Source organism: Entelurus aequoreus, linkage group LG23 (genome assembly GCF_033978785.1).
Source record: "Entelurus aequoreus isolate RoL-2023_Sb linkage group LG23, RoL_Eaeq_v1.1, whole genome shotgun sequence".
Taxonomy (NCBI): Eukaryota; Metazoa; Chordata; class Actinopteri; order Syngnathiformes; family Syngnathidae; genus Entelurus; species Entelurus aequoreus.
The window spans coordinates 13,448,603-13,472,806 of NC_084753.1; the positions used below are offsets into that span (position 1 = coordinate 13,448,603).

At 39.9% G+C, this 24,204-nt stretch overlaps 1 protein-coding gene across 1 annotated transcript in view; it reads left to right on the forward strand.

The window, feature by feature from the left end:
• The window catches only part of gphnb (gephyrin b), a 224,793-nt gene that overhangs the window by 180,189 nt on the left and 20,400 nt on the right, over positions 1 to 24,204 (forward strand). Inside the window, 2 exon segments of the mRNA XM_062034299.1 lie at positions 7,189 to 7,281; positions 21,876 to 21,931. Coding sequence (XP_061890283.1) covers positions 7,189 to 7,281; positions 21,876 to 21,931 — 149 coding nt within the window.

The window sequence follows — 24,204 nt, forward strand, 5'->3', positions numbered from 1 at the left end:
ACGTTATAGCGTCCTCAAAAATCGAAACATTTCCAAGCGAGACTGAAGTTTATGCATGTTTTAAATAAAAGTAACGTCAATAGATTTTTAAGACCTTTCAAAATTGTATTTAAGACCTTTTATTAGATTTTAGGAGAATTTTAGACATTTTAAGGCCTTAAATTCAAATTATTGGATTTAAGACTTTTTTAGACGGATACCCTGAGAAAAATAAATTGTATAAAAATTGAATGTATAAAAATTTAGTGTAAAAAAAAATCAGTGTATAAAATTAAGTGCGGAAATATTAGTTGTTTCCAAACTCAAGACTCACTTATGGTAAATTAAGACTAAACCACTTCATTGGCTGGTTCGGAGACAAGCACTATTGCTTCAGTCTAAATTTATCAGAAGTGAGTCTTGAGTTTTGAAACAACAAATATCCATCCATCCATCCATCTTCTTCCGCTTATCCGAGGTCGGGTCGCGGGGGCAGCAGCCTAAGCAGGGAAGCCCACACTTCCCTCTCCCCAGCCACTTCGTCCAGCTCTTCCCGGCGGATCCCAAAGCGTTCCCAGGTCAGCCGGGAGACATAGTCTTCCCAACGTGTCCTGGGTCTTCCCCGTGGCCTCCTACCGGTCGGACGTGCCCTAAACACCTCCCTGGGGAGGCGTTCGGGTGGCATCCTGACCAGATGCCCGAACCACCTCAACTGAGGAGCAGCGGCTTTACTTTGAGCTCCCCCCGGATGGCAGAGCTTCTCACCCTATCTCTAAGGGAGAGCCCCGCCACCCGGCGGAGGAAACTCATTTCAGCCGCTTGTACCCGTGATCTTGTCCTTTCGGTCATAACCCAAAGCTCATGACCATAGGTGAGGATGGGAATGTAGATCGACCGGTAAATTGAGAGCTTTGCCTTCCGGCTAAGCTCCTTCTTCAACATAACGGATCGATACAGCGTCCGCATTACTGAAGACGCCGCACCGATCCGCCTGTCGATCTCACGATCCACTCTTCCCTCACTCGTGAACAAGACTCCGAGGTACTTGAACTCCTCCACTTGGGGCAGGGTCTCCTCCCCAACCCGGAGATGGCACTCCACCCTTTTCCGGGCAAGAACCATGGACTCGGACTTGGAGGTGCTGATTCTCATCCCAGTCGCTTCACACTCGGCTGCGAACCGATCCAGTGAGAGCTGAAGATCCTGGCCAGATGAAGCCATCAGGACCACATCATCTGCAAAAAGCAGAGACCTAATCCTGCAGCCACCAAACCAGATCCCCTCAACGCCTTGACTGCGCCTAGAAATTCTGTCCAAAAAAGTTATGAACAGAAACTAAATGTTTTATACGATAAAAAATTTTTGCACCATACATTTTTAAATATGAACACACATTTTTCTCACAATTGTTTTTATTTTGATGAAATTGTCAGCATAATTCATTGAAAAAAAAACCCAATCAGTTCACAAAATTCAAAGGCTGTAACGGTTGGGGTCGGATGGTGATTGTTCTTCCAAGATTGAAGCAGGAACTCCGGAGGCAAAAGTGCAGGTAAGACAGTGATTTATCTTATAAATCAGGCAGGGACAAACAAACAACTAATGGGAGCTAACGGGGTAGCTAACAAGAACAGCATAAGGCAAAGCTTAGCTCAGGAAAACGAAGGGTAGACAACGCCACCTGTTGCGTGTAAGCCAGGGGTGTCAAACTCATTTGAGCTCAGGGGCCGCATGGAGGAAAATCAATTCCCACGTGGGCCGGACGGACAAAATCATGGCACAGCTTAAAAATACAACTCCGACAACTTCACATTGTTTTCTTTGTTTTACTTTGGCCCAAAATAGAACAAGCACATTCTGAAAATGTAAATATCACAAATAATCCTCTTGACAAAACACTTCAAGTTAGTTGAAAATTCTGAGGAAAAAATTGGTGCCGTTTCAAAAACACCATGAATCTAGACTTAATCTCAGTGTATCTACAAAGCAATTAAACTGTAAGTCACAACCCATCTAGGATTGAACAAAAACAAAATAAAGCATAAATAAAAACACGTCTATGTATCAACTACATCAATTGTCATTTCCACTGTTTTTTAAATTGGCAAAGAAGACAATAATGTTCACAGAACTATATCAATGCGCAGTGTCTCATGCAGCATTTTAAGTGGGATTACCAATTGTTTATTGTACTCCTGATTGTTTTACGTTGGGTTAACGGGAAGGAGTCGCAGCCCCACTTTACAGTGTACCTCTTGCTTGGTATACCCCGGTATAACCCATTTTCCTTGCATACTAGTGCGTGGGTTCCCTCCGGGTACTCCGGCTTCCTCCTACTTCCAAAGACATGCACCTGGGGATAGGTTGATTGGCAACACTAAATTGGCCCTAGTGTGTGAATGTGAGTGTGAATGTTGTCTGTCTATCTGTGTTGGCCCTGCGATGAGGTGGCGACTTGTCCAGGGTGTACCCCGCCTTCCGCCCGATTGTAGCTGAGATAGGCTCCAGCACCCCCCGCGACCCCATAAGGGATAAGCGGTAGAAAATGGATGGGATGGACTAGAAATGCTATTGCGACACCCAGTGGACACATTTCGAACAGCATTTTCTTTAGTTCTAAAATGCAGCTCAATTTTACACTTGGCAAACTCATCTCGCGGGCCGGATTGAACCTGATCCGGCCCGCTGGCCGCATATTTGACATCCCTGGTGTAAGCAAGTAAAAGCACCAGACTGAGTGAGGCGAAAAGGCGGGACTAAATAGCTCTATGATTAGTGCCCAGGTACAGGTGAGCGTCCCGAACACTAATCAGAGGCAGGTGACACTAATCAGCACCCATGACAACCGAGAAACACAAAACATGGGTGCTGAAACAGAACTTAAACCACACGTGAATCAAAACCTAAATAAACTTAGACAAACTATGATCCGGGCAACGGATCATAACAAAGGCAAAAAAATCCAGTTAATTAAAATTCAGTGTCCAAAAAAAGCTTTTGCTATAAAGACCCAAATGAACCTCCATGATGTATAAGCTGGTGGTCATACAAGCAGACAGCATTAAGTGACTATTGGTTCACTCACTGCACACGACTTTTATAGTAACAGAAGAAGTGGCCAACTATTAATGGAACTTGTGTACGAGCTAATTAGATCCAAGTATAGGTGCTCGCAGTGTCCTCTACAGTGGATGCCCGCTGGTTCTCAGCGGGGTATCCATCACTGTCGGCCATTACTGAGGAAGGTGCAAATCTCAGTGATAGTGTAGACTTTATCCATCCCACAATGGAATAATGATGTGGTTATATGTATTTCATCGCTAAACATCTCTGCAAGGGTGGTCGGTTTGAAACAAAAAAAGAATGTTTTCACACCTTTAAAGCTGTTGGTCTATTTCCATTGCCAAATCGGCTTTTGATAAGATGTTTGAATAGTACCACTCAAGAAAATAAATGCACAAAAAAACATCTGTAGAGAAAATAAAAACAGCCTTATGATTGACGTGCAGTTATTTAATGCCAGGTGTTGAGCAGCAGAGTGTATGTACTGTACAGTATGTATGTATGTATGTACTTTACATACACTCATGATATCAGTGCTTAGATCTTCATATTAACACCCACGTTTGCATAGAAGCTCAAAGAAAATGAGAGATGGTCTATTTATAGCACAGCACAGCAGCTTATGATGACAGGGTTCTTTTCCCCTCCACCCACTTCTCATTTTCTCTTTCTTTAACTTTCTTTTTGTATCTATTTGCTCATGTTGTCCTGGTGCAGCTACATGCATTTAGTGTGTGTGTGTGTGTGTGCGTGTGCGTGTGTGTGTGTGTGCGTGTGTGTGTGTGTGTGTTCTTGCTGCATTTGTCCTCACTCATTTACATGTGCAAGATGAAATAGTGTGGATTTATCTAAATCAGGAGGATTTTACAAAAAGTAAAGTCCAATAATTAGCAGAAAATAAATTGTGTTTATTACAGGGCTTTGAAAGTTAATCAAGCGAATAATCGCACAAAATTATCCCATTAATTGTGTATAAATGCAGATGAATCAAAAAATTAATTATTTTTGGTTACTTGAACGGTGGTGCAGGTTGTTACAAAATAAACCCAGACAGGATTTTAGATAAAACTGTGACCAAGTTTTAAGCAAATAAATGAAGTGCATTTAAGTAAAACATTTAAAAAATGTTTGACATTATGACAAGAAAAATTGTTTTAAAACATTGGAGTCTTTTTAAAGTTAATTACAATTATGCAAGTAAGTAATTTATGGGGATTAATTACAATTAACAATGAAAAGTGATTAATAGGATTTTGAAACAGCAAACGTTTGACAGCTTGAAAAAAATTTGGGGATCATAGACTTATGCCAGAGTGAACCTTCTCGTGAGTTATCATCTGTCTTTGTCTCTGTGGCTGGAGGCGGGGCGGCAGGCATACACACACAGAAGTTGAAGCTTTTAACGTACATTTATTGTAGTAGAAATAATATGAATCAGCCTTAAAATGTAATCACTTTCTCCTTATTCTATCCATTTTCTACCGCTTATTCCCTTTGGGGTCGCGGGGGGCGCTGGAGCCTATCTCAGCTACAATCCTGGCACTCTTCCATGTATGATATTTCCTGAAAGTTTGATCAAAATCTGCCCATAACCTTTTGAAGAGTGAACCCTCCTGTGAGCCAACCACTCTCTTTGTCTCTATGGGTTGAGGAGGTGCCGCTCGCATACACACATAAAAGTAGGGTCTCGTAAGGTTACGGAGTAGAATTATCTGAATGGGCCCCAAAATGTAATCACAAAGTTAGATGAAAATACGCCTGTAACATCTTGAGGTACTGTAACTGTAGCGGAATTAAAGAAATGGAGTGAACCCTCGTACTAGTCGTTTACTATCTTTGTTTCTAGTAGAAACGACCTGAATCAGCCCCAAAATGTAATCACATGTTCCTTATTGTATTTTGGACATTTCTTTAAAGTTGGATGAAAAGCCACGTGTACCTTTTTGAGCTCTCTACGGTGGAATGAAAGAAATGCAGTGAACCCTCTTGTCAGTCGTCCACTATCTTTGTCTCTTGTGGAAACGACCTGAATAAGTGCCAAAATGTAATTGCATGTTACTTATTGTATTGTGGACATTTCCTGAAAGTTAGATGAAAAGCCACTTGTAATGTTTTGAGCTCTCTACAGCGGAATGAAAGAAATGGAGGGAACCCTCTTGTCAGTCATCCACCATCCTTGTCTCTGGTAGAAATTGTTCGAGTCAGCCCCAAAATTAATCACAAGTTCCTTGTCATATTTCTGAAATTTCCTGAAAGTTAGATGAAAATTATCCTGTAACTTTTTGAGCTATGTATAGCGGAAACAAAGAAATGGAGTTAACCTTTTTGTCAGTCATCCACTATCTTTGTCTCTTGTCTCAGTTGTTCCTCATCCCATTTCGGACAGTATATAACTGTACATAACTATTTGAAGAGTGAACACTCTTGTCAGACAGCCAGTCCCTTTGTCTCCTGTTGGAAGAAGTGCTGCTCACATACACACACATAAAGGTAGGGGCTTGTAAGGTAACCGAGTAGAAATTATCCGAATCAGCCTCAAAATGTAATCACATGTTTCTTATCGTATTTCGGACATTTCCTGTAAGTTAGATGAAAATCCTCTTCTAACTTTTTGAGCTATCTATAGCGGAATTAAAGGAATGGAGTGAACCCTCTTGTCAGTCATCCACCATCTTTGTCTCTGGTAGAAATTGTTTGAGTCATACCCAAAATCTAATCACAAGTTCCCTGTTATATTTTTTAAAAAATCCTGAAAGTTAGATGAAAATTATCCTGTAACTTTTTGAGCTGTGTATAGCGGAAATAAAGAAATGGAGTGAACCCTCTTGTCAGTCATCCACTATCTTTGTCTCTCCTATCGTATTTCGGACATTCCCTGTAAGTTAGACGAAAATCCTATTCGAACTTTTTGAGCTATCTATAGCGGAATTAAAGGAATGGAGTGAACCCTCTTGTCAGTCATACACCATTTTTGTGTCTGGTAGAAATTGTTCGGGGCATCCCCAAAATCTAATCACAAGTTCCCTGTCATATTTTTAAAAATTCCTGAAAGTTAGATGAAAATTATCCTGTAACTTTTTGAGCTGTGTATAGAGGAAATAAAGAAATGGAGTGAACCCTCTTGTCAGTCATCCACTATCGTTGTCACTCTTATCGTATTTCGGACATTTACTGTAAATTAGATGAAAATCCTCTTCTAACTTTTTGAGCTATCTATAGTGGTATTAAAGGAATGGAGTGAACCCTCTTGTCAGTCATCCACTATCTTTGTCTCTCTTATCGTATTTCGGGCATTTTCTGTAAGTTAGATGAAAATCCTCTTCGAACTTTTTGAGCTATCAATAGCGGAATTAAAGGAATGGAGTGAACCCTCTTGTCAGTCATCCACCATCTTTGTCTCTGGTAGAAATTGTTTGAGTCATCCCCAAAATATAATCACAAGTTCCCTGTCATATTTCAAAAAATTCCTGAAAGTTAGATGAAAATTATCCTGTAACTTTTTGAGCTTTGTATAGCGGATATAAAGAAATGGAGTGAACCCTCTTGTCAGTCATCCACTATCTTTGTCTCTCATCGTATTTCGGACATTTCCTGTAAGTTAGATGAAAATCCTCTTCGAACTTTTTGAGCTATCTATAGCGGAATTAAAGGAATGGAGTGAACCCTCTCGTCTGCCGTCCACCATCTTTATTTCGAGTAGAGATGATCCGGCTCAGCCCCAAAATCTACTCAGTTGTTTTTTTCATCCCATTTCGGACATTTCCTGAAGGTTTCATGAAAATTAAAACCGTGAAGGGTGCGGCGTGGCACAGATGATAGAGCGGCTCAAGTCCAGCTTCCGCCATCCGAGTCACGGCCGTTGTGCCCTCGGGCAAGACACTTCACCCTTGGTCCTGATGGGCGGTGGTTAGGGCCTTGCATGGCAGCTTCCGCCATCGGTGTGTGAATGGGTGAATATGACGTAAAATGTAAAGCACTTTTCGTGTCATTCCACTTATGGTGAAGTGGTTTAAAAATACAGAACATTTACAATTGATGTAATCCCCTGGTGGGGATGATATTAATAATAAAAATAGTAATAATTACAATTTATTAGTGAATGTGCACGAGAATGTAAAATGTGAACAATTTGTTGTTTGTCCACAGACGGAATGGGTCGAGTCCTCGCTCAGGACGTTTATGCCAAAGACAACCTGCCGCCATTCCCTGCTTCCGTCAAGGATGGTTATGCTGTGAGAGGTAAGTTATTTACCCAGCGTTCCCCCTCCTTTTTCTGGCTCGCCTTGATGTTGATTCGTTTGTCGCTTTTAGTGTTGTCCCGATACCAATATTTGGTGTTATTTCGATACTTTTCTGTACTTTTCTAAATAAAGGGGACCACAAAAAAATTGCATTATTGGCTTTATTTTAACAAAAAGTATTAGGGTACATTAAACATGTGTTTCTTATTGCAAGTGTGTCCTTAAAGGCCTACTGAAATGATTTGTTTTTATTTAAACGGGAATAGCGGATCCATTCTGTGTCATACTTGATCATTTCGCGATATTGCCATATTTTTGCTGAAAGGATTTAGTAGAGAAAATCGACGATAAAGTTCGCAACTTTTGCTCGCTGATAAAAAAAAGCCTTGCCTGTACCGGAAGTAGCGTGACGTCACAGGAGCTAGTATTCCTCACAATTCCCCATTGTTTACAATGGAGCGAGAGAGATTCGGACCGAGAAAGTGACGATTACCCCATTAATTTGAGCGAGGATGAAAGATTCGTAGATGAGGAACGTTACAGTGAAGGACTTGAGAGGCAGTGCAGGACGTATCTTTTTTCGCTCTGACCGTAACTTAGGTACAAGCTGGCTCATTGGATTCCACACTCTCTCCTTTTTCTATTGTGGATCACGGATTTGTATTTTAAACCACCTCGGATACTATATCCTCTTGAAAATGAGAGTCGAGAACGCGAAATGGACATTCAGTGCCTTTTATCTCCACGACAATACATCGGCGAAATGCTTTAGCTACGAGCTAACGTGATAGCATCGTGCTTTAACATTGCAAATAGAATTGCAATAGAAACAAAAAAATAAACCCCTGACTGGAAGGATAGATAGAAAATCAACAATACTATTAAACCATGGACATGTAAATACACGGTTAATGCTTTCCAGGCTGGCGAAGGTTAACAATGCTGTGCTAACGACGCCATTGAAGCTAACTTAGCAACCGGACCGCACAGAGCTATGCTAAAAATATTAGCTCTCCACCTACGCCAGCCAGCCCTCATCTGCTCATCAACACCCGTGCTCACCTGCGTTCCAGCAATCGGCAGAAGGACGAAGGACTTCACCCGATGCGTTTGGCGGCCCGGAGACGTAGGAAGTCAAGGTGAGGTCGGCGGCTAGCGCGTCTGCTCTCCAACAAAGTCCTCCTGGTTGTGTTGCTGTAGCCAGCCGCTAATACACCGATCCCACCTACAACTGTCTTCTTTGCAGCCTTCATTGTTCATTAAACAAATTGCAAAAGATGTCCAGAATACTGTGGAATTATGAAATGAAAACAGAGCTTTTTGTATAGGATTCTACGGGGTACCATAACTTCCGTTACTCTGACTTCGTCACGCGCGTACGTCATCATACCGCGACGTTTCAGCCGGATATTTCCCGGGAACTTTTAAATGTCACTTTATAAGTTAACCCGGCCGTATTGGCATGTGTTGCAATGTTAAGATTTCATCGTTGATATATAAACTATCAGACTGCGTGGTCGGTAGTAGTGGGTTTCAGTAGGCCTTTACATAAAATAGTGAACATACAAGACAACTTGTCTTTTAGTAGTAATTAAGCAAACAAAGGCTCCTAATTTATCTGCTGACATATGCAGTAACATATTGTGTCATTTTCCATTCTATTATTTTGTCAACATTATTAAGGACAAGTGGTAGAAAATGAATTATTAATCTACTTGTTCATTTACTGTTAATATCTGCTTACTTTCTCTCTTAACATGTTCTATCTACACTTCTGTTAAAATGTAATAATCATTTATTCTTCTGTTGTTTGATACTTTACATTAGTTTTGGATGATACCACAAGTTTGGGTATCAATCCGATACCAAGTAGTTAAAGGATCATACATTGGTCATATTCAAATTCCTCATGTGTCCAGGGACATATTTCCTGACTTTATAAACATAATATACATTTTTTTTAAACGAAAGAAGATGTTGTGATGCCAAACAATATCGATGTAATCATAGTAGTATCAACTAGATATGCTACTGTACTTGGTATCATTACAGTGGATGTCAGGTGTAGATCCACCAATGGCGTTTGTTTACATTTTGACACCGGTGAGCTACGGTGTGTAGTGAAGCATGTTTAGCTATTCCTCGTTCTGCAGGGATGATACATGTAAGAAATTCACTTTATTTGTCGCCATGGAGACAAGGATTAGTGATTTAGAAGTAGCTAAAGTACTGCCGAATGCAGACTTTAGTCTTGAAGCACCTCTTTCCAGGGGCGTTTCAGTGTTATAACTTCACCTTTATCATTAGTTTTTAAGCCAAATTGCGTCCGTTCTCCCTTTACTGTCTACACACTGTGTCTGTTTGTAAGTACTCTGTGATTGTGCACTGCCGATCATGCTCGTCTGCTCGTAAACCAGCAATGTCATGACGTGACGACGACAGGGGTGTGAGGGGGTGGTGGACCGGTACTTTTCAGAGGCGGTATAGTACCGTATATGACTCACTAGTATCGCGGTACTATACTAATACCGGTATACCGTACAACCCTAGTCGCTATCATAACGCTGATGGTGTTTTTATTAGGGATGGGGGAAAAAAACTATAATTTTTTACATTTGTATTTAACTCTCGTATTTGCACACCGTTCTTTTGTGACCGTTTTTGGGGGAAGCTGGATGGAAGTGTTATTTTAGCCAAATTATTTGCAATGAGGTGGCAATGCTTAGACCTCGGGTGCATCCGAGATGTCTTCAACATATCACGGACCTAAAAGATGGTGATGGTGAGCACAAGGTGAGCAGACGGAGTCCGCTGCTGTTGATTTTGCCAACACCATGCTGCCTAAAGCAGTGTTTTTCAACCACTGTGCCGTGGCACAATAGTGTGCCGTGAGATACAGTCTGGTGTGCCGTGGGAGATTATCTAATTTCACTTATTTGGGTTAAAAATATTTTTTGCAAACCAGTAATTATAGTCTGCAAAATATGTGTTCTTGTTGAGTGTCAGAGTAGCAGAGTAACTGTGTAATACTCTTCCATATCAGTAGGTGGCAGCAGGTAGCTAATTGCTTTGTAGATGTCGGAAACAGCGGGAGGCAGAGTGCAGGTAAAAAGGTGTCTCATGCTTAAACCAAAAATAAACAAAAGGTGAGTGCCCCCAAGAAAAGGGATTGAAGCTTAGGGAAGGCTATGCAGAACTAAACTAAAACTGAACTGGCTACAAAGTAAACAAAAACAGAATGCTGAACGACACCAAAGACTTACTGTGGAGCAAAGACGGCGTCCACAATGTGCATCCGAACATGACATGACAATCAACAATGTCCCCACAAAGAAGGATAAAAACAACTGAAATATTTTTGATTGCTAAAACAAAGTAGATGCGGGAAATATCGCTCAAAGGAAGACATGAAACTGCTACAGGAAAATACCAAAAAAAAGAGAAAAAGCCACCAAAATAGGAGCGTAAGACAAGAACTAAAACACTACACACAGGAAAACAGCAAAAAAATCCAAATAAGTCAGGGGGTGATGTGACAGATGGTGACAGTACACCTACTTTGAGACAAGAGCTATAGTGATGCATGCTTGGTTATGGTTTAAAGTCATATCCAACAATTGCGACAACGACTTTTTACTGTCAACTGAGTTTCGTTTTTTAATCATTTCTGCTGGTGGTGTGCCTCCGGATTATTTCAACGCCAAAAATGTGCCTCGGCTCAAAAAAGGTTGAAAAACCCTGGCCTAAGACACCAACCTAAACCCTGTGGTTAGTCCCCTGGCGTTAAAGTTGCCCAGCAGGAGGATCTTGTCGCTCCGTGGGATGTTAAGGAGGGTGTTGTCGTATAAACGATCCTTCACGTCTTCCTCGGAGTCCAACGTGACCAAGGTGACAAAGCGGCTCTTGGCCAGCGGGGGACGTAGGGTCAGCGAGCAGGGTTCTCCAGAAGAAGGTATAGCCTTCACCTATCTCCTCAAGAGAACCGACATCGGCGATTCTCGTTTCGCTGATGGCGGCGATGTCAGTGTTTTAGCTGGCGAGTTTGGCGGCAAGAAGGGCGCTGCGATGACGAGGGCGATCGCTTGTAACAGTCCAGAAGAGTCCGGACATTCGAGGTAGTTTTTCTCTTGTTGTTTCGACCGCAGGACGGGATGCCCCGGTGGCTGCGGCTGGCCCCCCCCCCAGGCAAGGTGGGGCAGGCAATGTTTGGGCCACCTTTTATAGGCCCCTCTACTACTCTACAGTGCAGATCCTGAACAGGGCTGCTCAGTCACTGTTCCGACCCCAGCTCCTAACGACCATCTAACTGAGGCCACCTACGTGCCAGGTAGGGGCTTGAGGGTTCCAGCCCCATCCGGAGCCTGCCCCCGTCACCCATAGCCCCATCACCGCAAGACTTAAAGACAAAGAACGCAGAAGAAACGTATGCTAAAAAGGCTTAGAGTGGGAAGAGGGCCCACTATCTTGGCCGCCCACTGAGGAGCTCGATGGCACAGGGCATTGGCGTTGTTAGGCCTATTTTAGGGGGGCTCAAGCTCAAGCCCCCCTAAAATGTTCTTAAGCCCCCCTAAATAATTTGGTGTTTAAAAAAATTTAAAAAAAACTTCTTTTTTTTTTTCTTTTTTTTTTTCCCACAAATACATGCCGACATATTCATTATAAAGTGGCCCGAATATGAGTTTGAATAAATAATCATATAACTTGTCATTATTCACTCAGTTTCCCCTCACTTCATAGTGTAAGGTAGAGAGCCCCTTTAGTGCGTCGGTATCCAATCCATTCCACTTGTTCATATAGAAAATGCCCACATCACTCAAAATCCAGTCCGCATTTTCTCTTCGACCTTTCTTGCGGTCCTGCAGGTGTACGAAGCACATTAGCACACAGCACTGCAGAACAAGAACCTTGTGTCTGCAATTGTAAATAATTTAGTTTTTAAGTTTTGTGTTTCTTGTAGAATCTATATAAAGTAATATACATTAGCCTATTGTTAAAAGAATGAAAACAACATCATTAAATATATTTGTTTTATTGTAGTGTTACATTATTATAGGATGGCTTGTTAAACATTTCATAGGATTTTCAGAGGTTGGAAAAACCAAGACATTTAATATAAAATGTAAAGTGAATAAATACATAAAAAGAAAAAGAAAAAAAATGGTTAAAAGCCATCGTCCCGGGGAGCATTTAATTTCGTCCCGTGCATTTTTTTTACTGTCCCCGGGACGACGGGACTACATTAATCTCAAACCCTGGAAGTTACATTTGATTGTTTGCATTATTTGTTTCAGCATTGCACTTTGAAGATGGTCCCTCACCTCTTTGACAGCTTTGGCTCTTTTTCAGTTCAGCAGACTAAGTCTTTCTTATTTACAGTATATATAAATGTTTCTCATTTCTATTCAGACTTCCATATATATTTAATTTCCTTAACGGCTTGCCATAATATATATATATATATTATATACAAGCCAAATTATACCGATCCAGATATTACTTTAATTCAAGTAATTAAGTAATATTTCCAGGGCTTGAATTTACAACCATTTTAGTCACATATGTGCCCAAAATGTAATCTGTAGACTGTGCAACTTCAAAATATTTGGGAACAAACAATTATTGTATTGTGAGCGAAAGTGGTGGCATTAGCCTCTATGTTGTGAATGAATAACATAGATGCTAATGCCATGACTTTCATGTATGTATCTTGAAGGATCATGCAAGTAATTGTTTCTTGTTGATGCTGTAAACAAAATGTCACTGTGCAAACTCATGTTTGTTGTTGTACTGAACAGAGATTGAAAATAAACCGACTGAAATAATAATAACAATGAATAATTTCGAAGTCTTTGTTAGCCGTTTGTGAAGTTTTGTGCTTGTGCGCTACGTTCGCTCGCATCCTGGATCTCCTCGGGGCTAAGCCCCCCCTGTCCTTAAAAGCTAGTGACGCCCCTGGCACAGGGGAACACTGCCACGACCGGTTGGGTAGTTAGCTGCTGCGTCCTGCTGAAAGCTAGCGGAGGGAAGAAGGTGCCTTCCTTCTCCTGTTGATAGGGGGATACCCCACTCCCCTAACATATACTGTACTGCAGTGTTTTTCAACCTTTTTTGAGCCAAGACGCATTTTTTTCATTGAAAAAATCCGCTGGCACGCCACCAGCAGAAATCATTAAAAAATTAATTCAGTAGACCATAAACCATAACCAACCATGCATCAATATGTTATGTTTGACTAAGGGGAGATGACGACACAAACACCAGGGGGCAGTATAGCTCTAAGTATTTTATTATATACATTATAATATATATATATAATAATCAAACAATACTAAAGATACTAACTAAGGAAATGGAGTGTGACAAAATCCAAGAGTGTGTATGGTGCAGGGGTCACCAACGCGGTGCCCGCGGGCACCAGGTAGCCCGTAAGGACCAGATGAGTAGCCCGCTGGCCTGTTCTAAAAATAGCTCAAATAGCAGCACTTACCAGTGAGCTGCCTCTATTTTTTTAAATTGTATTTATTTACTAGCAAGCTGGTCTCGCTTTGCTCGACATTTTTAATTCTAAGAGAGACAAAACTCAAATAGAATTTGAAAATCCAAGAAAATATTTTAAAGACTTGGTCTTCCCTAACTGACAAAGAAACAGATAACAGATTTGGTGTCCAGTTCAAAGTGTGACATTATCTATTTTAAAAATTTGAGAGTTGACTGTTGTATTTTACATGAGTTATTATTTGTACAAACATGGTGCAAAGTAATTCTTGATTTGTTAGAAAATGTTAGTGGCTAGCTAGTTAAAATGGGATATTGTGATTTCACAAGACTGTCTTAGAAGTGATCATTTGAAAATGTTCAATTTGAAAAATGTGCACTTAGAGAAAATATAAAAATAAAGTGTTGCATATTGATATTTATCTGTTTCTATATATATTTATTGTGAGAAATCATTAAGATGATCAGTGTTTCCACAAAGATAAATATCATTAATTATTAATAATAACAGAGTTAAAGGTAAATTGAGCAAATTGGCTATTTCTGGCAATTTATTTAAGTGTGTATCAAACTGGTAGCCCTTCGCATTAATCAGTACCCAAGCAGTAGCTCTTGGTTTCAAAAAGGTTGGTGACCCCTGGTATGGTGTAAGACTATGTGTGTATATTAGCTGTTGAGTGTTACCGTAAATGTTGAACGAGAGACGAGGAAGTCCAGGGGAGAGAGAAGTCTACAGGTCAGAGTCCAAAGCGGGGGAAGTCAAGGATCGAGGGAAGTCAAGGATCGAGGGAGGCAGTCAGAGTCCAGAGCAGTGGTTCTTAACCTGGGTTCGATCGAACCCTAGGGGTTTGCTGAGTCGGGCTCAGGGATTCGGCGGAGGTCAAGACACACCGACTAATTGTGTAAATAAAAACTTCTCCTTATCGGCATATTACGAATACGGCAACAGCAGAAGTCAGACTGATTTGCAGGTGTGTAATTTGTTGTGAGTTTATGCACTGTGTTGGTTTTGTTGTTTGAACAAGGTGATGTTCATGCACGGTTCATTTTGTGCACCAGTAATAAAACATGGTAGCACTTTAGTATGGGGAACATATTCACCATTAATTAGTTGTTTATTAACATGCAAATTAGGAACATATTGGCTCTTAACTAGTCATTATTAAGTACTTATTAATGCCTTATTCGGCATGGCCTTATTATAACCCTAACCCTCTCACTGTAACCAAAACACTCTAAATTAAGTCTTTGTTACTTAGAACATGTTCCCCATACTAAAGTGTTACTTAATTTTATTTTTCACTAAAGAAGGGTTCGGTGAATGCGCATATGAAACTGGTGGGGTTCGGTACCTCCAACAAGGTTAAGAACCACTGGTCCAGAGGGAGATCCAGGGAAAAGTGAGACGCACAAGAGGGAGATCCTGGGAAAAGTGAGACGCACAAGACAGAGATCCAGGGAAAAGTGAGACGCACAGTTCACTTTCCAGGCGACGGAGGGTACTGCGGGGACGACACAAGAAAACACATACTGAAAACACGGAGGGGCAAACACAGAGAGAGCAGGATTGCATCAAGCAGGACGTGGCTTACTGTACACGAACAGAAGGTTATATTCCGGCCAGGGATGACAGGTTGTGCCGGCTTATGAAGGCAGCTCGCTCATCACGGGCAGGTGCGCAGATTGTCTGCAGGCGCGAGGAGGCACGCCCGCAGCGGAGAGAGAGCACCTGTGGGCGTGGCCTGAGTTGCGCTCGTCAGGACGCAAAGATGAGGGCGCATTGGAATGCCCCCTGGCCGTGACACAATATAGCTCTTGTCTCAAAGTAGGTGTACTGTCACGACCTGTCACATCACGCCCTGACTTACTTTGAGTTTTTTGCTGTTTTCCCGTGCGCATAGTTTTAGTTCTTGTCTTGCGCTCCTATTTTGGTGGCTTTTCCTGTTTTGTTGGTATTTTCCTGTAGCAGTTTCATGTCTTCCTTTGGGCGCTATTCCCCGCACTTGCTTTGTTTTATCAATCAAGAATACTTAAGTTGTTGCTATCTTTTTTTGTGTGGACATTGTTGAATCGTCATGTCATGTACGGATGTACTTTGTGGACGCCGTCTCTGCTCCACACGCTGTAAGTCTTTGCTGTCGTCCAGCATTCTGTACTTTACAGCACAGACATTCAACAACGGCACATTATTTGCAGATTATATTTACTGGTTTGCAAGAAATGTTTCAACCCAAATAGGTGAAACTACGTAATCTCCCACTGCACACCAGACTGTATCTCACGGCACACTAGTGTGCCGCGGCACAGTGGTTGAAAAACACTGCTGTACTGTATACATACAAGACATATTAAAAACACACAGTTCTTAAACACAAACACTAACCTGTGAAAATACTGCAACATGTTTGATGATGATCTGCTGTTCAATACAGTACAGTACATTAGATTGTTTGCCATTTTATGCTTGAAAATGCTTAATATGGGCAAAACATACTTCAAATTTGCTTAAATATCCATGTTTTTGACAAGTAATAGGGCACAGTAAATGTGAAACAGCGACCGGATGTTATTTTTTTTTGTTAAACACAGTTTGGAAATACTACAGTGGATGAGCGACTCTTTGGACACCTGACTATTCAATCCGATTCCGATTCCTGGTGTGGCGATTCGATTCAACATGATTCTCGCCATGTATTATTTGGTATAATAGTTAGAATTGAACTTTTTCTAAACAGGTCCCAGGTAATAATCACTCCTTCTAGATGCATGTAGATGGCCGAAAAACCTCATTTTAAAAATGTATTATTTTTTTATAAAAAATTTTTTTTACGTGATGTTGTAAATGGTAAACGGGTTATACTTGTACAGTGCTTTTCTACCTTCAAGGTACTCAAAGTGCTGTGACACTATTTCCACATTCACACACTGATGGCGGGAGCTGCCATGCAAGGCCCTAACCCATACTTCCCAACCCTCCCGTTTTTACCGGGAGACTCCCGGTATTCAGCGCCTCTCCCGATAACCTCCCGGCAGAAATGTTCTCCCGACAAACTCCCGGTATTCAGTAGGGATGTGCGTATCGATCCTGTGGTATCGATATATCGATACTCACACGCTACTCATTTGGCATCACTTTTCTGAAAAAGTATCGATATAAACCAAAAAACGGCGTGTGGGGGGTGCAAGCATCACTTTCAGATGTTTTTGACGACTTACTTAACTTACTATGTGCTGGGACACCCCTGTACCTGGCAGAGTATAGAGCTGGCCCAGTCACGTCACAGGAGACAGCGAATGAGCGTCGTCAACGTGCAACACACACACAGCCAGCCGACAGCGTTGTTACTTTTCCTGAACAGCAATCTGAGACTTCAGTAAAGTGTAACGTGTGACGACATATCTCGAGTACACTAAAGGTGTGATGGTGTCAGACATTTTTGTAGATAATTTTTCCAAGTTCATTTTCTCAGGGAACTGTCTTTCGTATGCAGGTTTATAGGACAAGGAAATCCTAGTTTATTGTGATAAGGAACTTATTGACTTTGCTTCAGAGAAGTGTTATAAGTTTACTTCCACAAAGAGGTTTGAAACATAACATTGTTATGAATAATTGTTTTTTTAAGCTTTTTCTACCAAGACTTTTTTTTTGAGAAATAAGAAAAGTGAAAATGTGTATATTTTTGTTTATATTTAATTTATTTTTCATATTTATGTTATTTATTTTAATTTTACTTTTATTATATATTGACCATAATAAATGTGGTACAAATGGTCTGTATTTGTCTTAAATAGTAACAATAGTAATAATATTTTTGACTGACAAAAATTGCCAATAAGAAATTAATGGTATCGGTATCGATGAAAATGCAAGAAAAAATATCGGTATCATATCGAATCCTAAAAGTCTGGTATCGCCCATCCCTAGTATTCAGCCGGAGCTGGAGGCCACGCCCCCTCCAGCTCAATGCGGACCTGAGTGGGGACAGCCTGTTCTCACGTCCGCTTTCCCACAATATAAACAGCTTCCCTGCCCAATGATGTCATAACTGTAGAATGATCGAGGGCGAGTTCTTGGTTTCTTATGTGGGTTTATTGTTAGGCAGTTTCATTAACGTCCTCCCAGCGCGGTAACAACACACAACAACAGCAGTGACGTTTAGTCTACCGTAAAGCAGTTCTTCTGCCGTAAACAGCAATGTTGTGACACTCTTAAACAGGACAATACTGCCCTCTACTGGATAGCCTCCAGAACACTGAAATTCAAGTATTTCTTTTATTTATATGTATAATAAAATAAATATATATATATATATATATATATATATATATATATATATATATATATATATATATATATATATATATATATAATGAAATACTTGAGTTGGTGAATTCTAGCTTAAATATATTCCCCTCTTAATCACGCCCCCAACCACTCCCCCCGCCCCACGTCCCCACCCTCCCACCTCCCGGTATCGGAGGTCTCAAGGTTGGCAAGTATGCCCTAACCTAACCACGACACATCAGGAGCAAGGGTGAAGTGTCTTGCTCAAGGACACAGCGGACGTGACTAAGATGGCGGAAGCTGGGGATCGAACCAGGAACCCTCAAGTTGCTGGCGCGGGCGCTCTACAACGCCATGTCCGTCTATCTGTGTTTTAAATTATGAATTGATTTAGAATTGGGATGAATAAGAATTAAGATTCAGATGTGTATAATTTTGGTGTGCACCCTTATGATACATCCATCCATCCATTTTCTACCGCTTATCCCTTTTGGGGTCGCGGGGGGTGCTGGAGCCTATCTCAGCTACAATCGGGCGGAAGGCGGGGTACACCCTGGACAAGTCGCCACCTCATCGCAGGGCCAACACAGATAGACAGACAACATTCACACTCACATTCACACACTAGGGTACATACATTTTGAAAACATTTTGACATGCGTAAAAAAATTTAAATAAAAAAATACACACATATACCTATACCATGGGTGGCATTGGGCTAAAGCAGGCATGTCCAAAGTGCGGCCCGAGGGCCATTTGTGGCCCCCAGCTAATTTGCAAATACTACAATAAAAATTTAAAACATGAAAAAGTGTAATAAAAGAGTAAACATGTGAAATGTAACAAGAAAAAGTGGCAATGTTGACACTAATAACACAAAGCTGCCATGCGGACTGTTATTGACCTATTGAAGGCTCCAATTACTTCACTGGAACAATTCCACTTTGAAATATTTTGGCGGGAAAATATTGCATATTTTGTGCGAAACAAAGTTATCTTTCACAGAAAGGGCAACAAACAAAAACAAAAACAAAAAAATTTAAAAGTTATAAAATCTTATAATCAACAGATCTACAGACTTAAGCGTTAATAGTAAAAAAAAAAAAAATTTGGCTTATTTTCAACACTTATTCTTTTTGTTTTTTTATTGTTATGAATTATTGACCTATTTAAGGTTCCAATTACTTCACATCAAATATTCCACTTTGAGATGTTTTGGGGGAAAATGTTGCATAGTTTGTGTGTTTGCCATATAAATAAGGGTTTTGACATAAAGAGCATAAACATTAAAAAAAAATGTTTTAAAACGTTATCTCGAGATTCAAGCGCTAAATGAAAAAATAATAATTTATGACTTATTTCTAACATTTTTATGACTGAGACCCTTCCGGGTACCGGGGACCAAACTTGAGGAAAGCCATAAAGGTTAAAAAAAAAAAACCTATATATTGTATTGGTTTAAAAAAAAAGGAAAAATATAAAAAATGGCCCCCGCATGGTTTGATTTTTCAGTCTGTGGCCCTGAGTGGAAAAAGTTTGGACACCCCTGGGCTAAAGGGACTTGGCCAGGGGCCGAATGCCAACTGCATGTAAAGTAACTATATGTGTGTGCGTGTACATATTATATTAATATAATTGGATATTACGAGTATGTGAAAGTTCACCTCCTATCTTGTTTACTTCCGTGGCGACCTTCTTAAAGTTTTGTAATCAATCAGAAATATCAAGCAGCTAAAATGTGCAAAACATGGATGAGTGTGGAGAGTGTTTTACGTTTTATTCATTTTTACATTTTTTTATGGTGTTTAGATGTTTTACATAATATCCACCAAGTGAGCAGGTTGTGTTTTTTGTTTTGTTTTTTTTGCAACAATGACTAGGGAAGGTTGTTTGGATTGTGTCATATTCGTAAATGCTGTGCTATTATTTCAAAGTACATGCAAGGGTCATCGATCTGATTTACTCACCTTGTCCACAAGATGGCAGCAGATCTATTGCATTCAGAGACCGCCTAGTATGTAAGATTAATTTGAAAGCACTCTGCCGTGCTATGCTTTATTGAACTCTTGACGTCCCGCGGGCCAAATTGAAGACGCTGGCGGGCCGCACTTGGCCCGCGGGTCGTAGTTTGGACACCCCTGACCTATACCTACCTGCCTACTTCGGTTTAGGTGTTAAGATCCCAAAAAGAGTCAAGAGTGGGGTTTGAAAGGGAGCAACAATAGACCTGGGAACTGGGCGAGCTGGGCAGCAGCTTGTTGGCTTCAGGCACCTTTAAAAAACAAAATCTTGTACAAAGCATCTGCTGGTAGAGAAGGAAAGACGACATAACAGGTCTTCCCTGTGTTTTATGCAACTGTCCTGAGGGACTGCACAAGCATTCATGTGCACACATTGCAGTGCTTGGATGGTGATGGGACTAAATTGTCTCTCTGCCCCTCAGGCTGGATTCCATGACTTAAAAAAAAAAACTTGTTTTAGCCCAGGGGTGCCTATAGTGCAGCTCGGGGGCCATTTGCGGCCCGCAGGCACATTCTAAAAATACTATTAAAAAACAAATTTTAAAAAACACATAAGTGGAATGAAGGAGCAAAGAGGTGAAATGCAGCAAGAAAAAGTTGCAATGTTGACTCTAATAACACGAAAGTGCCTTGCAGGCTGTTTTTTTCTCTTTAAAGCTGTCATTACTCAAAAAATAATGATAATGAATAAAAATCAATGGTGTTAGGAATTGTTGACCTATTCAAGGTTCCAATTACCTCACATCAAATATTCCATTTTAAAATAATTCTTGGGGACAGTATTGCATATTGTGTTTGTTTGTCAGAGAAAAACTAAGAACAAAAAGTGCATAAAAGAAATAATAAAAACTTATAATCATCATCAAATAAATTCGAAGTTGATCCAGAGACATAAGTGTGTAAGTAAAAAAAAACAACTTATTTTTAACACTTTGTGTGCGGCTCTTTTGGAGCCCCAATCATTTTAATAGGATATTTTTGTAACTATTTTAAACTGAAAATATTGCATTATTTTTGTTTTTGCTGTTAAAAAAAACTGCTTTGACAAAAAGGGCCTAATACAAACAAAAAAATAATATAATAAAAACTTCAAACTGACGGATAGATCTGAAGTTGTTCGAGAGAGTGTTAAAAGTAAATAAAAAAACTAAAATGTTTTACTTATTTGTAAAACTTTTATGATTAGGGCCCTTTTGGGTCCCCAATAATTGCAGTGGTACTTTTTTTTTTTTTAAACCGTCATTGCTCAAAAAATATTGATAAATTAAAATCAATGTTGTTATGAATTATTGACATTTTCAAGCTTCCAATTATTTCACTTCAAATATTCCACTTTGAAAGAAAATATTGCATACTTAAGTTTTTTTTGTTATTTGTTTTTTTCCTTTACATCCACAGATAGACCTGAAGTTGATCCAGAGATTTAAGCATTGAACAGTAAAAATAATAGTAATAGTATATGACTTATTTTTAACGTTTTTATGACTGAGAGTCTTCCGGGCCCCTGGGACCAAACTTGAGGGGAGCCCCAAAGGTTATAACAATCTATATATTGCATTGGTTTGGACACGCCTGTTTTAGCTACAGTAGATTCAGGTCTGACTGCAAGACTAATTATTAAAAATCAAAGCACAATAACACAATATAATGACATTTCTAATAACCTCATATTTTCCTGACCTCTTTATTGCTCACTCTGTAGCCCACTAAAAAGGGAATGACTCACCTCAATGATACAGTCCTACGCTTATAGTTTTCACAACTGACTAATGCCCTTTCTTGTTATTTTAGCGGCCGACGGCCCAGGCGACCGCTTCATCATCGGAGAGTCCCAAGCAGGAGAGCAGGTCAGCGCTTAAATCTACACTTAACATGCATATGCGTCCAATTCACTCACGAAAACTCCCACACAACCTGCTTATGCAGTTAAAATGTGTGTATGTATGTGTATATATATATATATATATACACACACACGCACACTTGATTACTGTCAGTCAATGTTCAATATGTGGGTGTATATAGTAGTATGAGAAAGAGACAAATGGACTACAGGTTCATCCTGGGATGAAAAGTTTGTATAGTGAAACAAATGTCTCCATAAAAAAAACAATGTAAATATGAATAATGGGTTCCAGCCTTATTTTAGAAAAGGTTTGTACACTTTGAACACGATATAAAGTGCTATACAGTACTATTTATCAAACAAACGTAACAAGGAGGTGATGGATTAACTTTCTCTTTATTAACAAGTCAAAACAACAACAAGGACGAGCTCAACTTTCCTGTATGCGCTGCTCTGCCAATACGCCCACACACACACAGAAGTCCATTTGGTGCCCTCACAAACGGTCAGAAATCACCAAAAATCCTCACCTCTAACAACCATATTGCTACACTAATACATATTTTAAAAAGTAAAATCCACTTAACACCTGCAAAGAAGGAGTTGACGAGAAAGGAGCAGACATAGGGAGCTAAGAGAGGGGGCGGGAGAGGGGCCGTGTGTGTGTGCTTTTGAAACAGGGGCCTTGTGAAATAAGTTTTTTTTCCCCAAAAAGTCCGGTCTGATGACAAAATAAAACTTTGTCAAATCTTACATACTTGTAAGCTCCATTAATGTACTCTTCGCGAATAGTCTTTTTTTTTTTCTTTTTTTTAACTCCACAGCGATTCTCCACTTCTTTCTACGCTCGTCTGTTATCTCTTTGGTACTCGTATTGGGTTAGCAAAATGAACACAATTTTTCAAAACGGGAAAAAAAAACACAGAAAGGGTGCTTACACAAAAGCGCTGAGAGGTAACCGGTAGTGTTATCCGCCTTCTCAAAAATGCTGCGCCCTGCTTTTTGCCTACAGGCGGGACACAAAATGAATGAAGCCTTCGTGCACAGAGACGTTGTTCGCATACGGAAGCACATCTGGCTCGAGCTAAAAGTTGGTAAATCCAAAGTTTGCAAATATAGGGGTTTGTAAATCAATGTTCCACTGTATATATAGTATAATTATTAAGCTCCTGCAAAGTGATTTATCAAGCCTGAAACTGTTGGCGGACCCTGTTTTTGGGTCTATATTACGCATGTTTGGAAGGTCCGTTGTGGACACTATGGCGAGAAGGAAGCGATCTGACGGACACAATATTTGGCTTGTCAGAAATGAAAATAGTAGAGGTGTATGTCTATCCAACAATGGTATTTCTGACTTGCTGGATGACTTAACATTTTTATAATTATGCTTTTTTTCTCCATGTAAAACATGTTAAATGTTTTTTGCATATATTATGTTTTACAGACCATCTTCAAGCCGCTTTCTGGCCGTCTCATCACGATGCGCACGTCTTATTTACGTGCCTCCACTTTTACTGCGTCTTCCCCCCATCATCCATGTTGTAGTTTTTAGCGCGTCCATATAGAGTTCACTGACAGCTATAAGCTAGAACTATACGCTACTTTTTTATTAGAAATGGCAACAGCGGAGGATGCATGTGCATGTACGAGCCAGTCTTCTCCACAAAAAGAGTATGATACATTATTTACCATAATACATTTTATTACCATGAATTGATTTACGTGGACCCCGACTTAAACAAGTTGAAAAACTTATTTGGGTGTTACTATTTAGTGGTCAATTGTACGGAATATGTACTGTACTGTGCAATCTACTAATAAAAGCTTCAATCAATCAAAACATTAAAAAACATTACAAATATATAAACATTTTATATCTATGGATAGGTCTGAAGTTGTTGAAGAATTTAAAGCTTTGAAAGTTTAAAAAAATATATATATATGACTTATAACACTTTTTCGTCGCTTAGCAGGGATAGTGTGAGTTTTTGTTCCAAAAATAATAATGCATCATAATTAGTTTTGTTATGAATTATTGTCTTACTAAGCTGTGATTACATCAACTTAAATATTCCACTTTGCAACTTGTTTTTGGAAATTACGCATATTTTGTGTTTTTCCCATCATAAAAAATGTCGGGGTTATTTTACAAAAAGAGCATAAAACATTAAAAATATATAAAAACTTGTCTATGGATAGGTCTGAAGCTAGTGAATAATTTAAGCCAATACACATATTTAAAAACGTTATGTCTATGGATAGGTCTGAAGCTAG